The following is a 27,744-nucleotide window of genomic DNA, read 5'->3' as shown; positions in this document are numbered from 1 at the left end:
CATCATGGAGCAAATGGAACATTGGAGGTGCATTTAATCAGTGGATTACCTCCACACTGGTATTGTTCCTGTTGTCTGCAGCTTACCCTGGATATTTCTGGACAACAAGACTTAGCAATACAGTCATAAAAATAATCAGCTTTTATCTTAAAGACTAACAAAAATTTGTGACAGGGTATAACCTTTCATGAGTCACTGCTCACTTCTTCATTCTAGCTATATCTGAAGAAGTAAGCAGTAATTCATGTAAGCTCAAATCTTGCCACAAATTTTCTTAGTCTTTAAGGTGCTGCTGGACTTTTCTTCTTTTCTACAGCTACAGACAAACTAACGTGGCTACCCATCTTGATCCATCGGCTTTTATGGTATCCCACTCTCAAATCTTTCCTCCTTCTACTCCAGCTTTTCTCCCAACGGCTCAGGCTCTGTATTCGAAATAGCTGTCTCGGACCTCTCTCTCTTGTGAGGTCACCCTCTTCCCAGAAGGGAATGTCTGGTATGTCCGTAGGTTCTTCGGAGACACCCGATGGAGATGCCACAAGGTTTTGGCAGTCAGAGGTGGGCTAAAGGAGGGAAGCAAGCATAGAATAGAGAAAAGGGTCACATCATGGCTGTTTGCTGAACCCAGAGATGCTAATGCAGCAGTATAGAATAAATGGAAACTCCAAGAGCTGATCTCCTCTGCATTCCTGAAGAGTACATGCAGTGTCTGGCACCCAGGAACAACAAACAACAACACCAAGTTGTTGTTTACAGAACAGTTTTATTGATAAAGATGAAACACCACAAAGGAGAGCCAATAACAAACAACATGTAGGCCGGAGAGTCCTGTGACCATCCCATTCTAAACAAGTTAAATACATAACAATGGGATGGAGACCCTCCTATTTAAAGACACATACATCACAGGACATGGACCATACATTTTTTTCCCAGATGGATCTTGATTTGCAATTCATTCTCTCTCATAATGTCAGGATGGATCTCAATTAGGGTTGCCAACTCCAGGTGGGAAACTCCTGGAGATTCGGAGAGGTAGCCTTGGAATATGAAGGTTGCATTTAGCCATCATAGCTATAGTTATTGCTGGACCTCTCTCCCATGGCGTTTCATCCCCATCAAAAACCATCTCGATTAGTAGCCGTTACTATATTTGGTGAGTTCTATGAATTACTTTTGCACTGCGTGAAGCAGTCCTTTGTCAGTCCCAATTCTACTGATCTTCAACCTCACTGGTTGCCCACAAGTTCTAATATTACAAAAAAGGCTTAAAGAATTGTGTCTATGCACTTTATCCATGCCATGCTTCACTGTACTAGCCTTTGGTTTAGAAAGATGGCTTTATGCAAATTTAGAGGGCAATCAAAATAGTAAAAAGCTAAATTTCATTTTAAAAGGTCATATTTAGAAGGGAAAAATAATATCATATGCCATACAAAGCCATGTAGTGTTCTTCACTTAATGTGTTGACTCTGGTTTCAACTTCTCACCTTTCCCAAATTGCTGTCCAAGGTGCCCACAAAATCCAAATAGACCAGACTTTCAGTTCTTTTCATACTGATTTAAAGATACAGCCAACAGGTATCTGGCTGTTTTCACGTGTCTTTTTACTTTTCTTGGAAATTAGTTCCCTGGCTCTGGTCCAAGCATGAATGCTCCTGGCTCACTAGAGAATCCAAGCCGGGGCGGGGGGGAGTCTGAGTCAGGCACTCTGAAAGAAAAGCAGGCACTGCAGACAAAAGGTGTAATCCTGGCAAACAGGCTCCCAATGGAGTCAACACAGTGCAGAAGTTCTGCAGCATAATTGGGAACATGAAATCTGGCAATTTCCTGGGTGGTTTGTTTTATCCTGCGTATGGGAACCAATGTTCCAAATACAGAAGACTTTTTTCTCTAGTTTTTGGGAGGGCAAATGATCGCTGTAAATCATTTCAAAGATCTTTTAGCTGTGCAAAGTAGTCTGCATACTGTTCATTGCTCATCACCACAGTCTAGTGAAAAATAGTCCATATCGGGACAGATTTAGCATCTTGCAGGTAAGTTGCAGTACTGCAGTCCAAGCTCTGCTCACAACCTGAGTTCGATCCTGGCGAAAGCTGATTTCCCAGGTAGCTGGCCCAAGGTTGACTCATCCTTCCATCCTTCCAAGGTCTGTAAAATGAGTACCCAGCTTGCTGGTGGTAAAGAGCCAGTTTGGTGTAGTGGTTAAGTGTGCAGACTCTTATCTGGGAGAACCAGGTTTGATTCCCCATTCCTCTACTTACACCTGCTGGAATGGCCTTGGGTCAGCCATAGCTATCCCAGGAGTTGTCCTTGACAGGGCAGCTGCTGTGAGAACCCTCTCAGCCCCACCCACTTCACAGGATGTCTGTTGTGGGGGGAGAAGGTATAGAAGATTGTAAACCGCTCTGAGTCTCTGATTCAGAGAGAAGGATGGGTTATAAATCTGCAGTTTCTTCTTTTAAAGTGTAGATGACTGGGGAAGGCAATAGTAAACCACCCCATTAAAAGTCTGCCATGAAAATGTCACCCCAGAGTCGGAAACGACTACCTTTACCTTTAAAAAAAAAAAAAATTAAGGGGAATTTTTTGAGACCTTCTGAGTAGGAACAGGCTGTCAAGGCCCTAATCCAGCTCCAGAATAGTACCTGCTGAACAAAGAGCAGTAGATGACCCTCCACAAGGCAATTTTTAAAAGACAATCAGTTTTCATCAGAGACAGTGCCTTCCTTATGGCCCCAGTTGTTCTGACTCAATATGCAGCCTCTGCACGTTAACCTGGAAATACGACTTGCTGTGTTCAGTGGAGCTTACTCTCAGGGAACAGTGCCTTAGCCATTTGTGGTTATTCTGAGTTACCTGGCAAAGGGATCTTGTGGGTTATTCAGTATTTTAAATCTGTATTTTGACTCGTTGAGCACTTGTGATGTCTGTATCTAGCACCTTCTGCTGTTTTGTTAGCTGCCTCGAGTTTGCAGAGATAAGGTGTGATATGAATATTTTAAATACATAAAATTCGTAACTTGCCTAGCTCTAGCTAGCCCAGAGCACTGACAATGCAGGAGCTGACCTGGTTAGAAATGTTCCAGATTTTAAAAGATGAGAAATCTCTCCATGTGTCTTTGGGTGGGTGACTAAACACAAAACCGACTGAGTATTTGGGGTGTGCGTGGGTGGACGCTGAGCATACATTCTGCACCATTTTGGTCTCCTTACAATGGCCTACAGAACAGCATTTTTGAACTTTTAATTGCACTCAAACCAAGCAATAAGGAACAAATTGGGGTAAGGTTTAAACGAAACCTGTCACATTTCTGCTGACTTTAAAGCAGATAAAAGGGGTTCTAGTTTGATTGAAGCCTGCACAACGTTGTGAGAGCTGAGTTACTGATTCCCATTTCACTCATGCAAACATCGTTTTGGAACACTGGAAGAGTTTATAGAGCTGCCCTGTACCGAGTTGGACTACTGGTTTCTTTAGCTCAGTGCTCTTTACTCTAAGTGGAAGCAGTTCTTCAGGGTTCCAGAGAACATTTCCCTAATAACTGAAATCCTTTAACAGGATTGAAATCTGCCTCCGTTCCTGAGGACTGGAAGGTAGCAAATGTCACCCCCATCTTTAAAAAAGGTTCCAGAGGAGACCTGGGAAATTACAGGCCAGTCAGTCTGACTTCAATACCGGGAAAGTTGGTAGAAACCATTATCAAGGACAGAATGAGTAGGCACATTGATGAACATGGGTTATTGAGGAAGACTCAGCATGGGTTCTGCAAGGGAAGATCTTGCCTCACTAACCTGTTACATTTCTTTGAGGGGGTGAACAAACATGTGGACAAAGGAGACCCAATAGATGTTGTTTACCTTGACTTCCAGAAAGCTTTTGATAAAGTTCCTCATCAAAGGCTCCTTAGAAAGCTTGAGAGTCATTGAGTAAAAGGGCAGGTCCTCTTGTGGATCAAAAACTGGCTGAGTAATAGGAAGCAGAGAGTGAGTATAAATGAGCAGTCTTCGCAGTGGAGGACGGTAAGCAGTGGAGTGCCGCAGGGCTCGGTACTGGGTCCCATGCTCTTTAACTTGTTCATAAATGATTTAGAGTTGGGAGTGAGCAGTGAAGTGGCCAAGTTTGCGGATGACACTAAATTGTTCAGGGTGGTGAGAACCAGAGAGGATTGTGAGGAACTCCAAAGGGATCTGTTGAGGCTGGGTGAGTGGGCATCAACGTGGCAGATGCGGTTCAATGTGGCCAAGTGCAAAGTAATGCACATTGGGGCCAAGAATCCCAGCTACAAATACAAGTTGATGGGGTGTGAACTGGCAGAGACTGACCAAGAGAGAGATCTTGGGGTCGTGGTAGATAACTCACTGAAAATGTCAAGACAGTGTGCGTTTGCAATAAAAAAAGGCCAACGCCATGCTGGGAATTATTAGGAAGGGAATTGAAAACAAATCAGCCAGTATCATAATGCCCCTGTATAAATCGATGGTGCGGTCTCATTTGGAGTACTGTGTGCAGTTTTGGTCGCCGCACCTCAAAAAGGATATTATAGCATTGGAGAAAGTCCAGAGAAGGGCAACTAGAATGATTAAAGGGCTGGAGCACTTTCCCTATGAAGAAAGGTTGAAACGCTTGGGACTCTTTAGCTTGGAGAAACGTCGACTGCGGGGTGACATGATAGAGGTTTACAAGATAATGCATGGGATGGAGAAAGTAGAGAAAGAAGTACTTTTCTCCCTTTCTCACAATACAAGAACTCGTGGGCATTCGATGAAATTGCTGAGCAGACAGGTTAAAACGGATAAAAGGAAGTACTTCTTCACCCAAAGGGTGATTAACATGTGGAATTCACTGCCACAGGAGGTGGTGGCGGCCACAAGTATGGCCACCTTCAAGAGGGGTTTAGATAGAAATATGGAGCACAGGTCCATCGGTGGCTATTAGCCACAGTGTATGTGTGTATATAAAATTTTTTGCCACTGTGTGACACAGAGTGTTGGACTTGATGGGCCGTTGTGTGAGGAAAAGCCCCCTACTTTTCATACATATGGACATCATGATCACCAGTATGGTTGCCAGGGTGCCTGGAGTTTTGACTCTCACACATCTGCTCTAAGAAGTGGACTTTGCTTACAGTTTCTAAGGCTTATGTGGATACTATAAGCCTCAGCTTTGCAGCAGCATTCTACATCTCTGAAGGGTGTTGGCCAGAACTACAGACATGCTCCAGCTGCTCCTTGTGTGCCCAGTCTTGGCCACTGCAGTGGAAGAAGCCAGGCCACCATGTTTCCAGCCTGCTTCCATGAACCAAAGGCTTAACGCCACCAGAATCCATCTTGCTTTCCTGATCCAAGCATACCCTGCCAGGCTGGACTCCATTCCTTCTTAGTGGGAAGATCACGCACACACCCTGTGTTACCCTTTGCCTGCAAGCAACCCATTTGCCTCATGAATGGATTAATAGCCCAACTGTTAGTCCTGATTGTTTAGCAGAACCTTAAACAATGTTTCCTGCACATAAGATGATGGGATAAGAAGAAGAACATCTCCTGTCATTGTCAACTCTTTTGTCTACACCGGGGATACCTAGGCCAGTATTTGATTCCCTATTGTCACCTTCCCAGATAATCCCATTTAACCTTAAGTATCCAGCCATTCCCATTCTCACCCCAGTCTAATACCTTGGAGCCGCCCCAGGCAACATTGCAGCTTGGAAATTTCCAGGTTCACCGGACTAAGGTGAAGTTCATTGGTCCAAACTGGCATCCAATTGGATGTCACCAAAGAACTCACCATTGGCTCTGCTAATGTCCAGCCTCCTTGGTCATCACGGAGCCTCCCCCCTGCTCCTCCCCAAGACCTCCCAGCCCCTAAAGGGCCAAGGGAGTCTATATAACCTCTGACCCAACTCCACTCATGTGTGCATCTAACAGTATCCCAGGTCCGCTGTCTAGATCCATCCCCAATTCTGGCCACAGTTTTGGGTCCATTTCCCCTGTCCTCTTATGTCGCCATTGGAAACCTTCCTGGAAGACTACGATGGTAAATATTACCCTGTCTGTTTATCCATATATGTTCCCCTATCGATCTATCTGTATTTCCTAGACCTGTGTGAATGTGTGATTGTTTTGTATTTTATCCTTGTGTGAAAGAACTATTATTCTAAATAAATTACAATTGATTTTACTAAATTAGAGTCCTCTTATTGAGCATTTACTATCTGGATGGTTGAGCCTGGTATACATTTGGTAAAAAGATTCCTATTAAGCCGGGTGTCCACCTAACTAATTCCCCAACCTCGTTTTGAGGGCATTTGGCTTAACAGTTGGCCTTATCCAACATGGCTTCTCTTATGTTCTTATGTTCTTAAGAGGTGCTGCAAGGACCAGGGTGCTCTACTACTAAGCCAAAGGCCTGGGCAAGGGTAATCACTGGCATCCTCTGGGCATGCAGAAACCCCATCTGCTGAGCAGATCTTCTCCTTGGAATGCAGAAGGTCTCATGCTCAGTCCCCAGCATCTCTTTTTAGTAGGATCAGACAGTAGGTGATGTGAAACCCCCAGCCTGAGACCCTGGAGAGCCACTGCTGGTCTGACTAGACAATACTGACCTTGATGGACTGATGGTCTGATTCAGTGTGGCAGCTTCACATGAGTCAATCCAAAAGAAAACTGTGCTTGCAGTTCTAGAAAATTACTCCCATCTAAGCCCATTCATTTCAATGGGCTTAGACTGGAGTATCTCTGCAAAAGATTTCATTGTACGTTTGGGGCAACTCTGGTTCACTCAACATTCTGCCTTTAGTTGTGATGTTCCAGAAGGGAGGAATGTGGAGAGGAACAAACCCATAACAGTTAGCAGAGGAAACAGGGACACAAGCTCAAATTGAAAAAAAAACTATGAGCCATTTTAAATGTGACACTGGGGAAAGCAGCTCTCCGTGCAAGGTTTCACATAGCACAGTGTCTAAAGGATTCTTGTGCATATCTGCATGTACATATATAAAAAATTCAGGGCTCAGATGGAAGGCATGCTGATGTATAAATGCTGCACACATAGGAGCTTGTGCCATGGAATCATTCCTTTTGTGTGTGTGTGTGTGTGTGTGTTTACTTGGTGTCTTTTTTTACAGTCGGCTTGCATTTTCTCACTTAATTATAGAGTTGTGTGGAACTGCTGTTTTCTTCCACTAGAGGGTAATCGTGAAATGCAGGTCTACACAGTCACTCACCAATTTGAAAGCCAGCACACTGTCTTATTCTAGCCAGTCTTACCTAAAAGATATTAGGTAATCTGAGCCTGCTTCGGCGGGGAGAGCGGGATATAAATTAAAAATTATTATTATATTATTATTACATGGCTTTTGTTTTTGAATTTTGCTATGGACTGATGAAGTCTACTTTGGGAATACCAGTATTTGAAGGAAATGATATTGGATTTATATCCCGCTCTCCACTCTGAATCTCAGAGCAGCTCACAACAGACACCCTGTGAGGTGGGTGGGGCTGAGAGGACTCTCACAGCAGCTGCCCTTTCAAGGACAACCTCTGCCAGAGCTATGGCTGACCCAAGGCCATTCCAGCAAGTGCAAGTGGAAGAGTGGGGAATCAAACCCGGTTCTCCCAGATAAGAGTCCGCACACTGAACCACTACACCAAACCGGCTCCCTTAGCATAGAAAACACCTGAACTGGGAAAAAAAAAAGAACCTGACAAGTTTCATTACATAATATCACCATTTGGCTTGTATTGACTCTTGATTAATGCATCAACTAAATTAATCTGCAACACTGTTTATATAAGGACTACATGTTTACTTTGCTCTCAAGCTTTAATGGGAGTTTTGTGTTCCGTCTGCAATCAGCGGAATACTTGATTAGCTATTGGTCGTTATAGTTTCAACTGGATGCCTTCCATTTTTTGCTCCTTCCCAGAGTACCAAGAGCACAAAAAGCTATAAACTAGCCCCATCTTGTGTGCCCCTGAAGCTATCAAAACATCCTACATAAGATGCAGGCAAGGAGGCTTTAAGATCTTGTCCAAAAGTCCCCCACCCCCCTTTTCCGATGAAGGTGACTCATCCAGGACTATGACGTGCTGGGCAACCTGTGACCAGTATTCCATAGTGCCCAACCAGATGCTAATGAAAATATTACACGAAGGATGCAGCTGCCCCTATTGTCAACCCCAAGTAAGTGGGAGTTCCTCTCCTCCTCCTCTGCCAGCTGGGCCAGAGCTGGAGTTTGAGGTGATGCACTGTGTGTGTGTGCTGGATTGAGGAGATATGTGAAGACAGCAGATGGCTCTGGGGTTAGCAGCAAGGGGGCAGGGCAAGAGGTTCAGCTGCCAAAAGAGCAACACCCAGACAAAGCCCATGCAGGCACATGTCTCTTTCTAGCCTACTCTGTTTTTTTTCCATGGCATGCTAAACAGCTCACACCTATTCTGTCCCCAGCCTCCCTTCCTGGACGGTGGCTCAGTGGCAGAGCATCTGCTTGGCAAGCAGAAGGTCCCAGGTTCAATCCCTGGCATCTCCAATTTAAAAGGGTCCAGGCAAATAGGTGTGAAAAACCTCAGCTTGAGACCCTGGACAGCCGCTGCCAGTCTGAGAAGACAATACTGACTTTGATGGACCAAAGGTCTGATTCAGTATAAGGCAGCTTCATATGTTCATATGTTCCTTCTTTCAGCTACTATAGTGAAGTTCCTAGTTGCAGGATAGCTTTTGTCCCCCGTTTTGTTATTGTCACAAAGGAGAGGAAGATGAAAATGTGAAAACTTGGTGAGGAGCAAAAAAAAGAGACAGATGCAACAGACAGGAGCTGCCATTAGGGTGGGCTGACATGGCCTGCTTTCAGAGGCTTTTGGGTCCTGATGAGAGTCTTGGACTAGGATCTGGCAGACTCAGGTCTGAAGCCCTACTGTGTCCAGAACCTTATTGAGTAACCTTGGACAAATCATATACATCGCCACCTAACCTAACTTGTAGGGTTGCTGAGAGGATGTCATGAAGAAGGGGAGAACATTGTAAGTCACTTTAGTCCCATCAAGGAGAAAAGAGGAATATAAATGAAGTAAGTAAATAAAATAGGGTTAATATGAGCTAGTGAGTCTCTGTACATGGTTCTCTCTTCCTGGAGAATCCCTCTCTGTTAAATTCTAGCATTTCCAAAGCAAAGAAAAGATTAATGTAGACCCATAGGTCCATGACAAAATAAAAACCAAGCGTATATATAGCGTTCAAAGCATTACAGAGAATTTATACAGTGTTCAAAGAACTTCACATACAATCTCCTGGCTATCAGCTCTGATGACAGAGGGTTGATTACCTGCCAACCCTACTTTCTCTCCATTCATTTTCACCTCGGTGTGAGATTACCGGCTGTCTGATGGTGTCTGCAGCACAATTCCTACTACCACCCTCACTCCATCTCATAAAATCACACCACTGCATGGGATTAAGAGCTACCATATCCAACCGCAATGCTGCGAGACTGGCTCAACTGACCACAAATTAACTTTCACAACCAGATTAACTTTCACAAGCAAAGAAGTGCACTGCAGAAGGATGTTTATAACACAGCCAAGCATTCCAAGGGGCTCTCACTCTTGACGACAGGCAAAAATTCTCCTCTGGCCTTGAGGAAAATTTCACTGAATTGCTGGTCATAAATCAATCCAAGACACATTAAATAGGGTGCATCTCACCACCTAACATCTTGCTTCCATAGTATGCATACTAAGCGATATAGCTTCAGGACCGCCTCTCCCCATATGAGCTCCCCTGGGCTCTGAGGTCAGCTGCACAACATCTTCTTGTGATCCCATGTTCTAAGGATACCCAACTGGCTTCAACAAGGGCCAGGGCCTTTTTGGTCTGGGCCCCCACCTTATGGAATGAGCTCCCGCTGGAGATCCGGGCCCTGCGGGCCTTATTTAAGTTTCACAGGGCCTGTAAGGAGCTCTTCTGCCAGGCTTTTAATTGATCCAGCGGGTGTCCCCTGAAGTCATCGCCTCCCCCAGCACCTTATTAGCACCTTACCATCTAGGTCAGTGATGGCAAACGTTTTAGAGACCGGGTGCCCAAACTGCAACCCAAAACCCACATTTATCGCAAAGTGCCAACACGGCAATTTAACCTGAATACTGAGGTTTTAGTTTAGAAAAAACAACTCATAGTGAAATTAACAAACTGAAAGGACATTTGCTCTAGATAGCATTTGCTTAGGAAACCAACAAAATAGTAACATCTCAGAATGGGAGAATGATGATGATGGGAGAATGAAGGCAATAAATGAACACTGTTCATTGCTCTGTTGCTTGCAGATCTGGGTTAAACTGAGACCATGCCTTTCCCAGAGGTGTTCCTGTCCATCTAATTTACCTTTGAACATGTAACATACATTATAAACATAATTCTAGTTTGCCATTAGGAAAAAAGAATACATTAAAATATAGTGTGTTTAGTAGGAGCTGGTGGTTAGGGTGTCCAAATCAGATCTGGGAGGTCCTGATTCATATGCCCATTTTGCCCTGGCAGCTTGCTGGGAAACCTTGGACCAGTAATATACTCTGAGTTAACCCGCCTCATAGGTTTGTTGTGAGGATAAAAGAGAAGGGGAGAGTGTGTCAAACCACTTCAGTGTCCTTTGGGGGAGGAAGGCAGGGGATACCTGATGTTAGTTAATAAATTAAGTTGATGAAAGGAGTCCACTGATTTACATGGCTAAATCTGAGTCCAGCAGCACCATAGAGAACAAGATTTCTGAGAGTCAAAGCTTCTTTTATCTAATTGAGAGAGCTCTAATGCTGGAAAGCTTGTGCCCCCTCCCCCAAATCTTGTTGGTCTCTAAGGTACTCCTGGGCTCAAATCTAGTTGTTCCACTATGGACCAGCATGGCTACCCTTGGAAACTTCAGGGATAGTCTGAATTGTATTAACTAGAAAGTCTGATGTGAGAAAGGACGGCCAATTTGGTGTAGATGTTAAGTACGTGGACTCTTACCTGGGAGAACCGGGTTTGATTCCCCACTCCTCCACTTGCAGCTGCTGGAATGGCCTTGGGTCAGCCATAGCTATCACACAGCTGTCATTGAAAGGGCAGTTTCTGGGAGAGCTTCTCTCATCCCCACCTACCTCACAGGGTGTCTGTTGTGGGGGAGGAAAATAAAGGAGATTGTGAGCTGCTCTGAGACCCTGAGATTCAGAGGGAAGAGCGGGATATAAATCCAATATCTTCTTTCTTTAAACTAAAACTGCAATCCTGTGCATGTGTAGAGAGTAGGTGCCACAGTGCTCACTGTAGATTACTTCCGAATAACCATGGAGAGCAAGCCCAATGAGGAAAGGCTAAGGGACTTGGGATATTTAGTCTGGAGAAGAGGAGGTTGAGGGGGGTGGGGAGACATGATTGCTCTTTTGAAGTATTAGAAGGGCTGTCACTTAAGAGGAGAGCAGGGAGCTGTTCCTGCTGGCAGCAGTGTAGAGGACTGGCATAGGAAAAACTTTTTAACAGTAAGAGTTGTTCAACAGTGCCCTTCACTGGCAGTCTTTAAGCAGCGGCTGGACAAACATTTGTCAGGAATGCTCTGGAAAACCAGAACAGCGGTGCAACGGTTCAAAAACAGCTTATCAACAATTTGCCTTATGGTCCCTGTAGCTTGAAAGAACTCTGCTGAGATACTGCTATCAGAATTATTGTATTTGAAAGAAGCCTGCAGTTCCTCCCTTCCTACTCCTAAACCAGAGGTGATCCTGGCCGTGGTTTCTGCCATTTTAGTGGGATCTAACACTTCCTGTAATCCCACATCCCTTCCAAAAAAACATGCTTTATTCAAGGTCCTGATCTCTCCCCCCCATCCCCACATACCCATGCTCTCTTCTTCCCTTTGGCTTGGACCATGCCACAACAGCTTTGAAATATGAAATGCAACTAGGTCTTGGCCACATGAAAACGTGAAGCTGCTTTATACCCATCTCTCTAGTGCAAGGGTGGCCAAACTGTGGCTCGGGAGCCACATGTGGCTCTTTCACACACATCGTGTGGCTCTTGAAGCCCCACTAGAGAAGGCATTTGTCTCTTTAAACCACTTCTTCAAGCCAAGCCAGCCAGTGGCTTTGAGAATGCATTTAAAATTCAAGTTGCTTTTTTGCTACCTTTCTCTCTCACTCCCCACCTATTTTCCTTCATTCGTTCGTTCCTTCCTTCCTTCTCTCAGACATCTGACGTTTGTGTCAGGTGGCTCTCACACATCTGACATTTATTCTATGTGGCTCTTATGTTAAGCAAGTTTGGCCACCCCTGCCGTAGTGGATCACATCTAACCCCCTCCTTAAAACTGCAGGAACACCTGCAAGGAATTTTCCTGTGTGTTGTGCTTGCAGGCTGCATTGTGGTTGCACCCCTGCCCCGTCAGAATTCCAAAGGTGCCCACGAACTCAAAAAGGTTGGAGTGCCCTGTTGTCTCTCTGAAAGAGGCCAAGTTAGGGTTGCCAGGTTTGGGTTGGGAAATACCTGGAGATTTGGGGGAAGGAGCCTTGAGTTTGGGGAGAGGAGGAGCTTCAATGAGATATGACTCCAGAGCCTCATGCGTTTGGGGAGTGCACGTGCCCACAGAGAGGGCTTCGAGTGCCGCCTCTGGCACCCGTGCCATAGGTTCGCCACCACTGATCTAGGTGCTTATGTTATGCTGAATACTACTCGCCTATATGTGGTTTATGACTTGTTGCCAATGATGTGGATCATGGTTTCTGTTAATTCTGTAATTATGATATCTAATCTGGATGTGGTTTGTTTAATGTTTCTGTAAGGTTTTTAATGTTGTAAGCCATCTAGAGCCTGCTTGAGGGATAAGGCAGAGTATAAATTGATACATTAAATTAAATTAGCTGAATGTATGTCATAGACAGAAGGTCCCATTTTGTCTCTGGAATCTTTCGTTAAAATATTTCAGGCAATAGGGCTAGGAAAGACTTTGGAAAGATGCTGCCAATCTACATAGGTAGTGTTGAGCTAGATAGTCCAATGACCTGACTCAGGTCTGATTCATGGGAGGGTCTATGGCTCAGTGGAACAGCCTCTGCTTTGCATGCAGAAGGTCCCAGGTTCAATCCCGGACATCTCCAGTTAAATGGACCAAGCAGTAAGGTGACGTGAAAGACCACTGTCTGAGATTCTGGAGAGCTGCTGCGAGGCTGAGTAGAGACTACTGACCTTGATGGTCTGTGGTCTGATTCAGTATGAACCAGCTTCATGTGTATTTATATTATGAGTCATGTCAGTTCAGTTCCCATGAGAAGACCAAGATTTCCTCTTCACTTTGCCCATATGGTCCCTAATGATTCAGCAACATCTTCCAACAGTGACCATTCAAACATTTCCAGAAATTCCACAAAGCATGAATGCACCAGCCATTCCCAGTGTATGACCTCAGTAACTGGTCTTCAGAAATATACTGCTGTTGCACAAGGAGATTTTCATTTTCCTGCCACAGTTACTAGCTGTTTATAGAACTACCCTTTTCTGTCCAGTCCCCTTTGAAAACTACCCAAGCCAGTGGACACACATGAAACTTCCTTATACCAAGTCAGACCCTTGGCCCATCAAAGTCAATGTTGTCTACTCAGTCTAGTAGCAGCCCTCCAGAGTCTCCAGCAGAGATTTTTCACATTACTTACTACCTGATCCTTTATTTATTTAGAACATTTTTATGTTGCCTCTCCACAACCCTGCCTGAGGTGGCTTACAAAATAAATAACTGGAAATGTCAGGATTTGAAACTGGGACCTCCTGTATGCAAAGGATATGCATGACAACTGAGTCAGAGTCCCTTCCTGAACAGACAGGAGATCTGCCACCGTATCTCAAGTGATGATCCCCACAAATTATGCACTATGTTTTAGGCTTCTTTCTTTCTTCCTTGCTACTATTATCTGCTGCCCTGTGTTCTCATAAGAGATTTTTTTTTTCTTCTCTCCACTTGCTCCACATTTTTCATCGTTGTGTAAATCTTTTCAACATTGCGTATGCCTTCCTGATGCTCTCCCAACAGCATCTGGCTTCCATCCCTCTTTTGCAGGCCCGTAGTCAGAAAATTTTGGGTGGAGAGGCCCAGGTGAAAAAAAAATTGGTGGGGGGGCTTCAGGGCTTGGCTGCTTCTTCCCAGTTCTGCTTTCGACCTCTACCTGCCCCCAGGCGAGGATCACTTCCCCCTACTACTCAAGAGAAAGCCCATGCCTGCCTGAGCAGCCTGCAGCAGGCCAGAGTCTGACCATGGGGTGGAGTGGGGGAAATGCTAACAGGGAAGAAGCACCCCCCCAACCTTGTCACACCTAATATGCGCATTTGCAGTGCTCCTACAAAATCAGTTACATTGAAGGATCACAAGTGACTAATTTTCAGTCTGCTACAGCAGGCAGCTAAAATCCTTGCACTGAAAAATGATGCTTTCCCTCATGAATCGCTTGGCAGTCTGCGGAACAGTCAGACGCTTACAGAAGTGGGATGGACCATTGATGGGTGGGGTTTAGGCTCCTAGCGACTCTCGGTTTTCCCCTCTGCTCAGGGAGTAAGATTTGTTACCACTCTCAGCCCTCTAAGAAGGTCGGGTTGGAACATGCTATTTTAGCAGGGAGGAGCAAGATATCGTGGTGTGTTTCAGTCCTTGGCAAAGTCGTTGTCATTTTTAACTAAGCCGCCAGTGCTGAGTTACAGCTGCCAAACAGTCATCCTGTGCTGAGCAGACTTTCATTTTTTGCTGAGGGCTTCAGGAAGGACATAACTCTCCCCTCCCCCTTTAGGATGCATGTTGTTTGGCCCAACAGGCAACCACTTCCTCCTTCAGCTCGCTTGCCTTTCCAGATCTTTGCCGCCTCCGCCTCAGAGGCAGAGGACAGTTTGAGAAAGGGCCTGTGGTAGCACGGAGCCCCTGTTCATGCGGGCCCCAAGATGTCTATGGCGTTTGCAGCCCCCAGGTGTTGTCGCGCTCTCTCTCACTCTCCCCCTCGCTCTTTCTCTTGCTTCCCCCCCCCCCGCATGCTGTTGCTCTCTCTCGCTTTCTTGTTCACTCTCTCGCTGTCTCTCCCCCCCACCTTTTAACTCGGCTTCACCACCTTCGTTCAGCAGACCCTGCTCGGAAAGAAAGTGCGTCGGGTTCCTAGAGGGCGGCTCCAATGGAGGGGCCCTATAGAGGGAAGGGGGGTTTAAACAGAGGGGCCATGTCCCCCCAAGCCCCTAATGTAGCTACAGGCCTGCTCTTTTGGTTCCTGGCCATTGCTCAGCAGCTGAGCCACTGCTCCCAAGACAGCATGGGCAGAAAAGAAAGCCTCATCTATTGGACGCAAAGGCAGAGACACGCTGCCCTCTGAGTAGAGAGGAGCAAAAACACACAGCTCGCTTCCTGCCAGCAGGAATCCAGAAAGGTAACTACAGTCTGTGGCAGAGCACCGTGCCCTAGAAAACGCTTCTGAGAGCGGATCATTCATGATTAATGCCAACATGCCCTGGAGATGGCACCATTAAAAGATGCTTTGGAATGACAGGCAACACAGCATGCATTATTTAACTGCCCTGAACAGGCACATCATTTTTTTTTTTTACAGTCAGAAGTAGCTTTGCTGCATTGGCTCAGCTTTCCTTCACAAGCATCATCAAGTCAGTTCATTGCAGTCCAGCATAATTGAGAGGCTAAGGATTACTGATGCTAATTTCTGGCAGGTCTTGAACAGCTGAGTGGCAAAGCCTGAAGGCAAAGCAAGAAGTGTTCTGCCTGATGCTTTTCCTCCAGTCTCGCAGCTGATAAAAAGGCACAGGATCTCTGCCAGAAAAAGCCTGGCAACCTAACATGGATTGGCTAGCTACAACACTATGCCATCACAGTAGCCCTGGCATCTGAGCCCACACACTAGATTTCAGGCATGGCGATTTGTAGTGCTGGGCCAAATAACCTTTTTTAAAAAATAAAATAAAATAAAATAAAAAGTCATTGCATTTTAGCAACTTCTGCACTAAGCACCCACCTCCATCCACCATCTGATGTGCAAACCACTTTACACAATCCAGTACACAGCAGAAAGCAAAAAATGCAGCCCACTGGATGCCCAAATGACATTTGGAGGGAGTTGAAGCACTCAAAACTGACTCAGAGCAAATCAAGACACCACCACCAATAAACTGCATCATCATTTGACATGGAGGACAGAGCAATCCTTTGTTATTTATTAAAGACCCAATTTTTAGTGCCCAAGAGGCATTCCAAGCTGGAGGTACACTAAGCAGACAGCTTTCATGGGGCTTACAGCCTGTGAAGAGGGAAGTGACAGGTGGGGTTTGCCTACAGTTTCACTTTCTCTTGCATGTGTCTTGATCCATCACTGTCATCTTCCTCCCCTCTGGTCCATTTGTCTTTTGGCCACACCATACTTTACTTTCCCAGATATGTGTATGGCTCAACAAGTCAATTTACAAATGTAACATGTCTCTGTTATTTCCTAGATGTGTATTCAGCCTGCTGTGATACTATTTCTCATGGAGTTTTCCTCAAGAAGCAGCTCAGAGGTTAACATGAAATACCCCTTTTATGTGGACTTCTGAGTGTCACTTCTGAATTCTGTACACATTGTTGGAGCCAAATGTTCTGCACAGGAAAAGATGTAACTGCTCAGCCTTGATTTAATACCGAAAACCTGAATATCAAAGCTTCAGATGTTCTTTAGAACAATTCAAATGGTGTCCTCCATCACCATCTGCTTATGGAACTTTCTGCAGCACAAGCATTGCATGGAGCCATGCCATGCCAGGAGCACCATGCACCACCTCCCCACTTCAGTCATATAGTGCTGGAAGATAAAGAACAGCCCACAAACCATTTAATGAGGGACTATCAATTTTCCCCTAGTTCAGTCCCAACCAGGATCCAATCTCTCTTTTCTTCTTGGGATTCAATCCTACAGCCTTCCACTGAATTGAGGATCATTCATTGACTTTAGATAAATCCAAGGGGGTTTTTCCCCTCCCCATCACGTTAATTGTTTAATGCAAATTAGGTGACTTGCCAATGAGATATGAAAAATATACCAAGGAAGAGAGCTATTTGTCTTGCATTAAAAATCTTACTGAATCTTACAGCATGCTTTTCAAGAGATGCCCGAATCCCAGGACATCAGGGAGAAAAAATTGCTAGCGTCCATGCTTAAACAAATTGATTCACCATTTACACATCAATGTAGAAAGAGCTCAGCATTTGTGTTATTGATATGGCACGTTCTTGCTGTCAAGTGTTTTCAGTCTGTCCTACTTATGAAAGGACACACAAGAACTTCAAGTGCTGCAAGTAAAGCACAACAAATTTTATTCTAAGCAATCCATCACCAGAGAAATAAACACTGGATAGCAAGGGAGAGACATTTTACACAGCCTTCTGCATTCTTTGAGAATTACATGGGTTAACTTCCAAGTTACATATTCAAATTACATACAGAAGCACAAAGGACACAAAAGCAGTCTCAGAGAACAACCCTTAGCCAATACAAACAAGAAAGGATGTGCCTTGAGCAAGATATCTAATCAGTGTTATACTGTAACCTTCTAATGATCAGGGCACATTTACATATTACCTTCAATGATCTCTGGAATGAACCATACATTACTAACCATCTTGGATAGTCGGATGGCTAGTTGCTGCTTCCCAGCAGCAAAGAGGCATTAGCAGGGACTTGCACGAAAGAAGCAGCAATCAGACAAAAGTAAGATTAACCCTTCCCCTTCTTGCTGTTTTCCTCCTACCATTCCCCCCTGACCTGGATAGCCCAGGTTAGCCTGATTTCATCAGATCTCAGAAGCTAAGCAGGATCAGCCCTGGGTTAGTACTTGGATGAGAGACCACTAAGAAATCTAGGGTTGCTACACAGAGGCAAGCAATGGCAAATCACCTCTGAACATCTCTGGCCTATGGGGTTGCCATGAGTCAGCTGTGACTTCCTGGGGAAAAAACTGCATCTCAGTTGCTCACATCACCCTGCCATTCCACATCTATAAATCAAACTTGATCTGTAAGTAAGATTTATGTGTTCATTATTTTTACTTGTTACATATCTATATTGCTCTTTCTCAAAGGTTTTCAGGATAGTGCATATGGTTCTCTGCGCTCCCCCTCCCCAATTATCCTTACAACAGCCTTGTGAAGTTAGGCTGAGACATATTGACTGACTGGAAGTCAGCCAGTGAGATTTAAGGCTGAGGACCAAACTACACGCTGCAGTTTGTACAAGTTGCCTATCATACAGCATCTTGGCAATCCTGGTGGCACTCCTGTGTAAAAGCACGATGGGGTTTGATTTGGATAGGGACCATGGGAGTAGGAGGGGCTCCTGCCTCTCCCCCCACTTTCCAAAACTTTGATGGCTGATGTGAGACAAGGGAGGCATTCTTGGTCCTGTCAGGCAGATGCACATGTATTGAATGTTTGCACATGCAGTGCTTGGTAAGGCAGCAAGGAACGACTCCCCTGCCCCCTGGGCCATTTAGAGAGAAAGGCAGGTGCCTCTCTTCCCCCTACACTACAGTCCCAATCTGGACTGAGCCCCTCATGTAACAAAATCAGTGCCAAAGGGACTAATGATAGCTAGACAGTGTGAAGAAACTAACGGCTGTTCTTAGCAAACAGGATCAGTCTGCGGGGCCAATGCAGGGTTGCATTCTGGCCTGGGAAGGAAGTGTTCTATATGTTAATGTGTAGAAAAGTTTAAGCTTTTCATGGCATGGAGATGAACAACATCATCTATTAAAACCTCTATTAAAAGGAAAGGATTTTTCCCTCAGGTCAGCTGGCAATAATAGCAAAACTAGATATGACTAAGGGAGATCTGTAAACAGGTTTTCTTTCATCCTTCTAAAAACTGAAAATAGCAGCCTCAGAAGCCCCTTGATTCAGATCAGGTCCACCGTAAACCTTTTCCACCTCCTTCCTATTTTTATGTTCAGTTCCTGCCCCATCATCTCACAGGTTGCTTTCCCTGGCATAAGAAACATGCAAATACCATTCAAGCACTTGTAGTTTTGTCCTGAGAGGTGGTGGAGAGGGGAGAAGAGTGATTAATTGATACTGAGAAAATAGTATGCTGGATGGAAATTACTTCTGCTTAATGCTGAAGGCCTGATTCAAACCCCACCCTCTATTTCTTTACTAGGATGAATTCATAATCCTTTTCTATGAGGAAATCAGCTGAGACTCAAACAGGGTCTTGTAACCAAACAAGAAGCTGGCATAGGCCCCTCCACACTCCTGCATTTGCCCACAAGACTCACAGATCCAGGGGGTGAGGGTACTTCTCCCTCTCCTTCACAGGCAGCACAAAATACGGATTCCGATGCACCGTCCCGGTCTTGTCTCTGTAATGCTCCCGATGCATTTGGGAAAGCTATAGGGGAAATGCAAACTGGTTAGGAGTTTTCCTTCTGACACAAGATTAGGCTTCACAACAGTATGGTCACCTGGGGTAGCACCCAATATAATTTCCCTTTCAGATGACCCCAAAGTTAGCATTTATGCCCATATTTGGAAAGTTCACATTCCTCCGTCACCAAACCAAATAGTTATAGATCATTCCCCTCCCCGCTACCTTCCATTGGAATGTGGCTTGGTGCTTTTGCTTGAGTAACCTACCAAACTTTTTTGGCCACTGTGTGACACAGAGTGTTGGACTGGATGGTCCATTGGTCTGATCCAAAATGGTTTCTCTTGTGTTCTTAAACTAAATGATTCAATGAGCTGTGAACTGTTTGTATAGTTTTAATATTGGGATGCTGTTTTAATTGTTTTATCTATTAATTGTAACCCACCCTGAGTCCTGTGGGATAGAAATAAATTAACTGTGGCCTGACATGTACTCAAGAGCAATGGTTCCTCTAAGCTGAGTTAGCGTAAGCTATCTCACAGATTTTTAGCCTAAAGCTCACACATTTTTGTCTTAGCTTAGGAAGGATGACCCCAGAGCACACTAATTTATGCAACAGCTCACAACTTTAATGCCAGTAGCTTACAAAGTAGAATTTTTGCTCACAAGATTCTGCAGCGTAGAGGGAACATTGCTCAAGAGCCTCCTTATTTTTTGAGATCTCAGGTAGGCAGCAGAAACAGGTCTGACTGATGGCTAGTGGCAGTGTTTGGTCCAAGGGATGACATGTTGCACAAGCTCAATTCAGAGCAGTTCTTTTGGTAGAGTCCTGCCATGGTGTGGCTGAGATTGCATGGAGGCAAGAGGGTGGACGATCCTGCCTTTCTGACAAGAAAATGCTCAACCAGATGGCTTGGGGTTCCTTTAAACGCCATCTGTTTTCAAACCCAAGTTCAGCAACAGCAAGGCTAAACGTTTTAGAAAGATGGAAGATTAAATCACAGAACATTGCACATTTGCCAAAACAGTTAGTGATTTAAACATTTGCTTGTTAAGCCAGAACAAAGGAAAAAAGACATCTGCGTAGTAAATCTACACTATAGAGTTTGAAACCTCTGCTGGTGTTAGCTGTGAGAGTTCAGACTCAGTTGATTGAAGAGAGCCCTCCCTAGCCAGTGGTTCAGCTGCTGAGGTGTTATGGTATGTGTCTGAACATTTCAGTTCCTCAGAAGTGTAAAAAACACTGTCATCACATAAAGCCTACAGACAGATGGGGATGAGCAAGAACAGGAGCAGAGAAGGCAGAAATCAGCACTGTTGAGTCGCATGTTTTGACTGGGAAAACAGCTGGTAGGGAAAGAGTTAAGCTCCCGCCTCCTGAGATTTTGATGCCTTTTTTGCTCAAAAGTGCAGCCTCTGGGAACTGTTGGTCTTTCTTTTGTTCTTTTTTTTAAGGGAGGGTTTCATTAACATATTTGTTTGTAGTTTGCCCATAAGAAGGCCAAGCTGCAGTTTGGCAACTGACCTGAAGACTGCATGGGCAGATAATCCATTCACAAAAGCCACTGGCAACCTTTTAGGGAAACTTCAGAAACCATTTTTACAAAAGCTTCCTTGACCGTCCCCCATCCCATCAGCACTAATAAATAAGAGGATAATCTGAATAAACAGTGTCTGTTCTCGACTCATTAATTTTGACAACCCACTGCTAATTATTTATAGCTCACGTAACTGGTGTGGACTCATGGTAAATTGGAAAAGGAGATGCACACACACACACACCCCTCCCTCTAGTTTTGCAAAGCAGGAAAATTCAGTCAAGCCCAGCACAGCAGGATCTAGTGGAGGGATGGCTTCTGGATTCAACAAGGAAGCATGACCCACCAGCAGACATAGCCATTTGTGCACAAAGCCCCACACTCCCACAACACACCCACACACCCCAGCGCTCACAAATGTGCTCAAAAGCATCCCTTCTGTTACTGCTCTAATTATTCCAAAGCACAAATAAAATGCCTAGGAGCCACAGACACACAACACATGCAGAGAACAAAGAGATTGCAGAGACTGAATGGGGACACCTTGCTTGTGAGTTTCCAGGAGGCACCTGGCTGCCCAAAGTTGAAGGATGAAAAACTAGATCAATCCTTGGTCCATTCCAAAAGGACATCAGAAGAGTCCTGAGAAGTCATGTAGCCTAGTGTTTTCCAAACTTTTCCAGTAATCCTTTGAGAATCTATCAAGGGCTCAGCTGTAAACCTGTCTAAAGCTCAACAATAATGGCACACAAACTTACCTAAAAGACAGCTTACCCAGTAACACCAATTTTTCCTGTGAAAATGTGAAGTATGCTAGTGCATACTCTGTAAACTGAGTGAAATGGACATTCAAAAGCCTTAGCTTCCGCTCATATGAACTGAATGTATTCTCTTTTAGGATGTGCCTCGCACCCAGAATCCTCTGCACAGGGGTTTCAAGGCAAATACCCACAACCTCCATGTCAATGTGGAAGAGTTCTCTTAAGAAAGAAAACTTCAGACTTACTTCCTATTGCAGTGACTACTTCTGATGTTATAAAGTGAAGAGCAAGTAAAGGGACAGGTGTACAGAGACAGCAAGACAGCACAAATTGATTGTGGGTAATTGGAGAAAAGCAGGAGAGGACTTAATGAATTAAAAGCACACAAGTATCAACATTCAACAAGATGAGACCCTGACCTATGAGCAACCAACAGCAGACTTAAGAGTGAAAGAAACTTTCAGAGATTCAATGCCCACGTGGCAAAAATTCATTTATAGTTTAATTTTTTTTAAGTCTGTAATTAGTTAACATTTTTAATTCACTGGGGTTCTCCATCAGTCTAATAAACTACGTACTCTGAGGTAGGAAGCCTCAAGCAGCTCTAGCCACTCCATCCCACCACATTGTGATCAAGACCTCCTCTTTCTCCTGTCTGTCCTATGGCTAATTCACAGAATCAGCAGATTCAACTTGTAAATCATTTTTACATTTTAATTGGTTATCACTGGCCATTTAAACAAATATTTCTTCTGTTTTTATGTATTAATGTTTATTATTGTTAGTTATCTTGGGTCCACATTTTCTGGGGAAAAGACAGGTCTATAAATGTCTTATATAAATAAATGTGGGTCATACTACCTCAGGGTGTGCATGTGTTCTTGTCTTTCATCATGAAAAAAAAATAAACTAATCCCTGCATGTAGAAAACTAGCTTATCAAGTATGAAGTTTTCTTCACTGAGGGAACACTGAGACAAATAATTCTCCCAACACATGCACACAATACACACTCTTGCAATTAAAAATGGTAAAAGGAAAAGGTAATCCCTTGTGCAAGCATCATTCGTTTCCGACTCTGGGGTGATGTCGCATCATGTTTTCACGGCAGACTTTTTACTGGGTGGTTTGCCATTGCATTCCCCAGTCATCTACACTTTACCCTCAGCAAGCTGGGTACTCATTTTACTGACCTTCGAACAGCCCCGTAGCTAGGGGTCATGGGGGGAGGGGGCCCTTTAAATCATGCAGGTGGCTGGTGACTGGCTCCTGCCACTCCTCCCACGTGATTTGGACCCCACAGATCAGCTGATTTGTGGACCCTTTAAATGGCATGGGAGGGGACAGCGGCTGCTCCTGGGTGCCCCTCCAATGTGATTTATATTTTGCAGGAGGGAGAGTGGCAGTCCAGGGGTGAGAGTTCCCCCCAAAACTGTCAGGGGGCCAGGCCCTGCGGGCCTCTGGTTAGCTATTGGCCTGCCTCAGAAGGACGGAACCAAAATGGGCGTTTGAGAAAGAACTTGGCTGGAGGTTTCAGTTGACTTACGAGGAAGCTCCAGGAGCAGCGGAACGCAATCAAAGCCGGGGTTTGCGTGAAGGCTAGAATTTGTCCTTCAGAAGTCAACAAGCAACGGAGGGACTCCTGTGGAACTTTATTATTGAGTCTTAGTACTCAGTTTGGAAAACTCAGTGACTGTGTGGGGTCCTCCTTGGAATATTGTTTTGAGACTGTTGTTTGTTTTCTATTTATACTGTATGAATGTATGCCCACTGTTGTAGGCTGTTCATTTCACGATAATAGAACTTTGTATACACCAGTCAAGAGTGTTTGTTTGTGCACAATATTTTGTATTTTTGTATTTTCGGAAGGACGGAAGGCTGAGTCAACCTTGAGCCAGCTATGTGAACTCAGCTTCCACCTGGATTGAACTCAGGTCATGAGCAGAGCTTGGACTGCAATACGGCAGCTTACCGTGGATGGTACCACTGAGGAAAAAGCTTGACCACCTGATTTTGCTTACTGTATAAACCAGGTGATTGACTGTAAACTTTCTGAAAAGTTATGCCAGTTAGGTTTTCTGTACAGCAGCTTGTACAAACATCGTATAGCAATAAACAATTACAAGCGGGGCATTTACAACTAATTGTCATTCATTCACAACTCCAGTAATGTCAAAATAACCACATAGGAGGGGGTGTTTCCACAAAAGTTGCCTTACCTTGTAGAACTCCTTTAGCTCTGCTGAGCGATTAATATCCAGATTGAAGCGAGAATAGTTAGGAGTATGCAGCCACCTGTCCCAGCCCCTTGCCCTTGCCCCAATTACTAAGTCTGGATCAGGCGAAAAGAGGGTGGGGAACTGACCGCCCTTGCTGTACGGACTGCAGCTGGTTTTCATGGCAGCATTGCGAGAGTCTTGGAAATATTTCATAGTAGTATTTCCATATGTATCACCAAAGGAATACACCACATTGGGGACATGCCCACAGTACCTGGAGTGAAGAAACAAAGAGAGGTTCATGAAACTTGGAAAGAAGAGATCCAAATGGTTTTCAATATTTTTTAATTGCTTCTTTAGTACTTCTAAGGAACACAGGGGCTTTGTAATCAGTATCTCCTTTGTTTCCACAACAACCATATGAGGAAAATTATTATTATTCCAGTTTTGTAGATGCAGAACTGAAGTCAATATTTTCCTGTTGAAAATATTATTTATTTATAATGAAACTAAAAGCTTTATTTCTCTTCTCCTGCACAAACGTGTATGTAAACAAACCACCTCATTAAACAGACAATACAATTAGATACTATTCAACATCAACAGCCAGTGTGATGCAGTGGTCAGACTGCTTAATCACCATCTGAAAGACACTGGTTCAAATCCCCACTCTGCCATGTAACCTGGCTGGGCTATCTTGGGACATTCACAATTCTCACTCTAATCTAACTCACAGGGCTGTTATGAGGATAAAATGGAGGAGCAAATGACATAGGCCTCTTTGAGCCCCCCACTAGGGAGAAAGATGTGATAAAAATGAAACAAAATAAGAGAGCAATGTCTGACATAACCTGAAATATTTTCCCCAAAGCAGATGTACATCAAAATCATATTAACAGTATCCAGACTTTTTAGCCAAACTTAGAATCATAGAGCTGGAAGTGACCTCCAGGGTCATAGAGTCCAACACCTTGCACAATGCAGGAAATTCAGAAATATCTCCCCCACACACCCCAGTGAGCCCCTGCTCCATGCCAAGAAGATGCCCCCTCTCAAAAAAACAAAACAAAAAAAACCTTCCCAGTCTCCTGGTCAAACTGGCCTGGAGAAAATAGCTTCCTGACCTTAAAGTGATTTTCCTGCACATGTAAGAAAGGGCCACAAGAACTAAGCACCGATGTAACCCTTCCAACCCTCCCTCTTATGACTTGCTTAAGTTCACAGCATCAGCACTGCTGTCAGATAGCCATTTAGCCTCTGTTTTGAAACCTCCAAAAAAGAGCCCACTGTTCCACTGAGGAACTGCTCTGTCAGGTAGTTCTTCCTAACTTTTCGCTGAAAACTCTTCTGATTTAATTTCAACCCATTGGTTGTGGTCCAACTTTATGGGGCAACAGCAGAAAACAACTCTGCACCATCCTCTATATGACAGCCCTTCAAGTACTTGTAGATGGTTATTATACCTACAGTCATCTCCTCTCCAGGCTAAATATACCAAGCTCCTTCAACCTTTTCTCATAATCTCCAGACCCTTTGTTGCTCTCCTCTGAACACATTCTAGCTTGTCTATATTCTTCTTAAATTGTGGCGACTATTTATTAAATACATCTACATATCATGTTTCCTCCACTATGGAATTCAAAACCACATAGACTTTCTGTGCACTGACCAAGTTTAACAAGGCTTTGACCAACTTTAACAAGGCTGCTCTCAGTGTGATCATTGCATTCCTGGGAATAAGTCCTACTGATTACTCCTTAGAAGACCTGTTTAAGATGGTACAGTAAAACTTGGAATACACATATTGTAACACATCACAAAGCCTCCACCTCTCCCTCCCCCACCCCATTTCTATTTATTTGACTTCTATCCTGCTTGTTGACACCAAGGGTCTCAATCTGGCTTATAAATTGTTTAAAGACCAACTACTGTCTTTGTCTTGCCTCCTCACTTATTAATTTAAAATATTAATTTAGATGCCACTTCTTCAGAGGCCCGCTCAAAGCACCTTAAAATTAAAAATTACAGTGTTAAAACTGTCCCAATATAGTAGCCCCGAGGGGTGTACTGTACGGTAGCAGGAGAACAGACAGAAGTAGTTCTGGAACAAAGTTCGAGTTTAGTGACTTTAAGACCAACAAATAAGTTCTGGTTCTTGTATTTACACTTCCCGTCTTCCGAGGATGGGGTTTTGTTTTGTTTTTAACAAGCATGCATTACCCATCGGTGACCACCCCTTTTCTGCAACAGACAGACAGAAATCCAGCAGGTAAAGCCAATACAGACAGCAGGAAGATAGGAACGGAGGGAGGAAGGTGAACCTACTGAACCGCTCTTGCATGGTGGGCCGCTTTTAAGGGCACAGGAACCCTGCAGGCCTAGCAGTGGCCAACCCCGATCGACAGCCTTTGCCCAGGCATTACGTCGCTAAACAATCACTCGCAGGATTTCTTCACTAAGCACCCACCCTGGCATGAGCCCCGGCGGCACGTAGACCGCGTTGTTTTGAGTCAAAAGAGTCCCGGCGCTGCGCGAGGCCATGGTTGCTCCGACCGGCAAGGCCCGAGAAAGTGAAGCTTGGTACAGGCGAGCCGGTGCCTCAGAAGGCCGCGGCAGTCACAAAACCCGCCGTCATAGCAACGCGGAAGGCCTAGCCAGGCGGGTCGGGGAAGCGCGGCAGCTGGTCCCATTGACAGACTCACAGCCCTGCGCTGAACTGCTTCCCTGTAACATCCCCTCCCAAAAGTCTCGAAGAGTCTAAAAGGCTCACAGCCTTAAAATCTTAGGCAGGCCGGCCGGCCTCAGAAATAAATCCCAGTAGTGAGTTCAACAGAACTTTAAGTGTATGGTTGCAAGTTTTGGGGAAAACCTGGAGATTGGAAGGTGGAGTCTGAAGAGGCTTGGGTTTGGGGAAGGTAGGCTTCAGTGGGTGTAATGCCATAGTGTCCACTTTCAAAGCAGCCATTTTCTCTGTCGCCTGGAGATCACGTGTAATCCCGGGGGACCTCCAGCCACCACCAGAAGGTTGGGAACCTCTGTCGTCGTAAAGCGGCAGACGCTTCCAGGAGCTAAAGGCCCTTCGTCCGAAAAATCGCATCCCAGCGAGCCCCACTGTGCTCCTTGCTTTCCCCGCCCCTTCCTTGCCTGACATTCTGGCTGCTGTTCGAGTTACCTTAGCAACCACGATTGACGCCGATTCCGAGCGGGCCTGGCTCGAAGGAGCGTTGCCTCCTCGCGCCTGGCACCTGACGGGTCGGCCGTTCTTCGCGCTCAGGTTTGTATTCGTCTCACGCCCACAGTAAACATTCACCTGACCAGCCGTGGCACAGGCACATCCATCTCTCCTATGTTTTGTTTTCTTGTGAACACGAGATGTCCTATATCCTCTTTTCCATTTTACATATTTGACAGAGAGATAACTAATAGCGTTGTTTACTTGTGAAAATAGAAAAGTTACGTTGAGCTAGAATTTTATTAGTACTCTGTACAGTAAAACGTATTCACAGAGTACTAAGAAACTTATGGGTGGTTAGGCATGTTTTTATTGTGCGTTGTTGGCGTTTCTGATTATTTCTTTATTTCACCTACAGTATTCATTTTAATTTTATCATTTTAACCCACTGTTTACACTTTTGTGTAAACTGCCTGCAGTTTTGGGAATATGCATTTTTAAATAAGCAAATAAAACTATGGGTCAGGCATAAAGATGGGAACCATGCCTGTAATGGACATATTCTCAACATCACCCACGGGAATTAACAGCAAGGATGGATTATCTGGAATGTTCTCTGACCTTCTAAACTCTGGCTCAAAAGTAACAATTGACCAAACAATAAAATTG

At 44.6% G+C, this 27,744-nt stretch overlaps 1 protein-coding gene across 1 annotated transcript; it reads right to left on the bottom strand.

Moving 5' to 3' along the window:
- Positions 1–352: 352 nt before the first annotated feature.
- Positions 353–26,464, bottom strand: CIMIP2C (ciliary microtubule inner protein 2C). The gene is made up of 4 exons (XM_060259952.1): positions 26,371–26,464; positions 23,904–24,177; positions 19,298–19,410; positions 353–563 (listed from the first exon to the last, which is right to left on the bottom strand). The coding sequence occupies exons 1-4, from the start codon at positions 26,442–26,444 to the stop codon at positions 419–421; spliced, it is 606 nt and encodes a 201-aa protein (XP_060115935.1). The 5' UTR covers positions 26,445–26,464; the 3' UTR covers positions 353–418.
- Positions 26,465–27,744: the final 1,280 nt, after the last annotated feature.

This window comes from Heteronotia binoei, chromosome 1 (assembly GCF_032191835.1).
Source record: "Heteronotia binoei isolate CCM8104 ecotype False Entrance Well chromosome 1, APGP_CSIRO_Hbin_v1, whole genome shotgun sequence".
NCBI classification, from domain to species: domain Eukaryota; kingdom Metazoa; phylum Chordata; class Lepidosauria; order Squamata; family Gekkonidae; genus Heteronotia; species Heteronotia binoei.
This window is presented reverse-complemented; position numbering and strand designations above follow the sequence as displayed.

Coding starts and splice junctions, on each gene's coding strand:
- CIMIP2C (XM_060259952.1), bottom strand. CDS start 26,444: ATGGCCTCGCGCAGCGCCGGGACTCTTTTGACTCAAAACAACGCGGTC. Junction 19,411..23,903: donor AGCTAAAGGAGTTCTACAAG/GTAAGGCAACTT, acceptor TTTCCCCTATAG/CTTTCCCAAATGCATCGGGA. Junction 564..19,297: donor TACCCTCACCCCCTGGATCT/GTGAGTCTTGTG, acceptor TCCCTCCTTTAG/CCCACCTCTGACTGCCAAAA.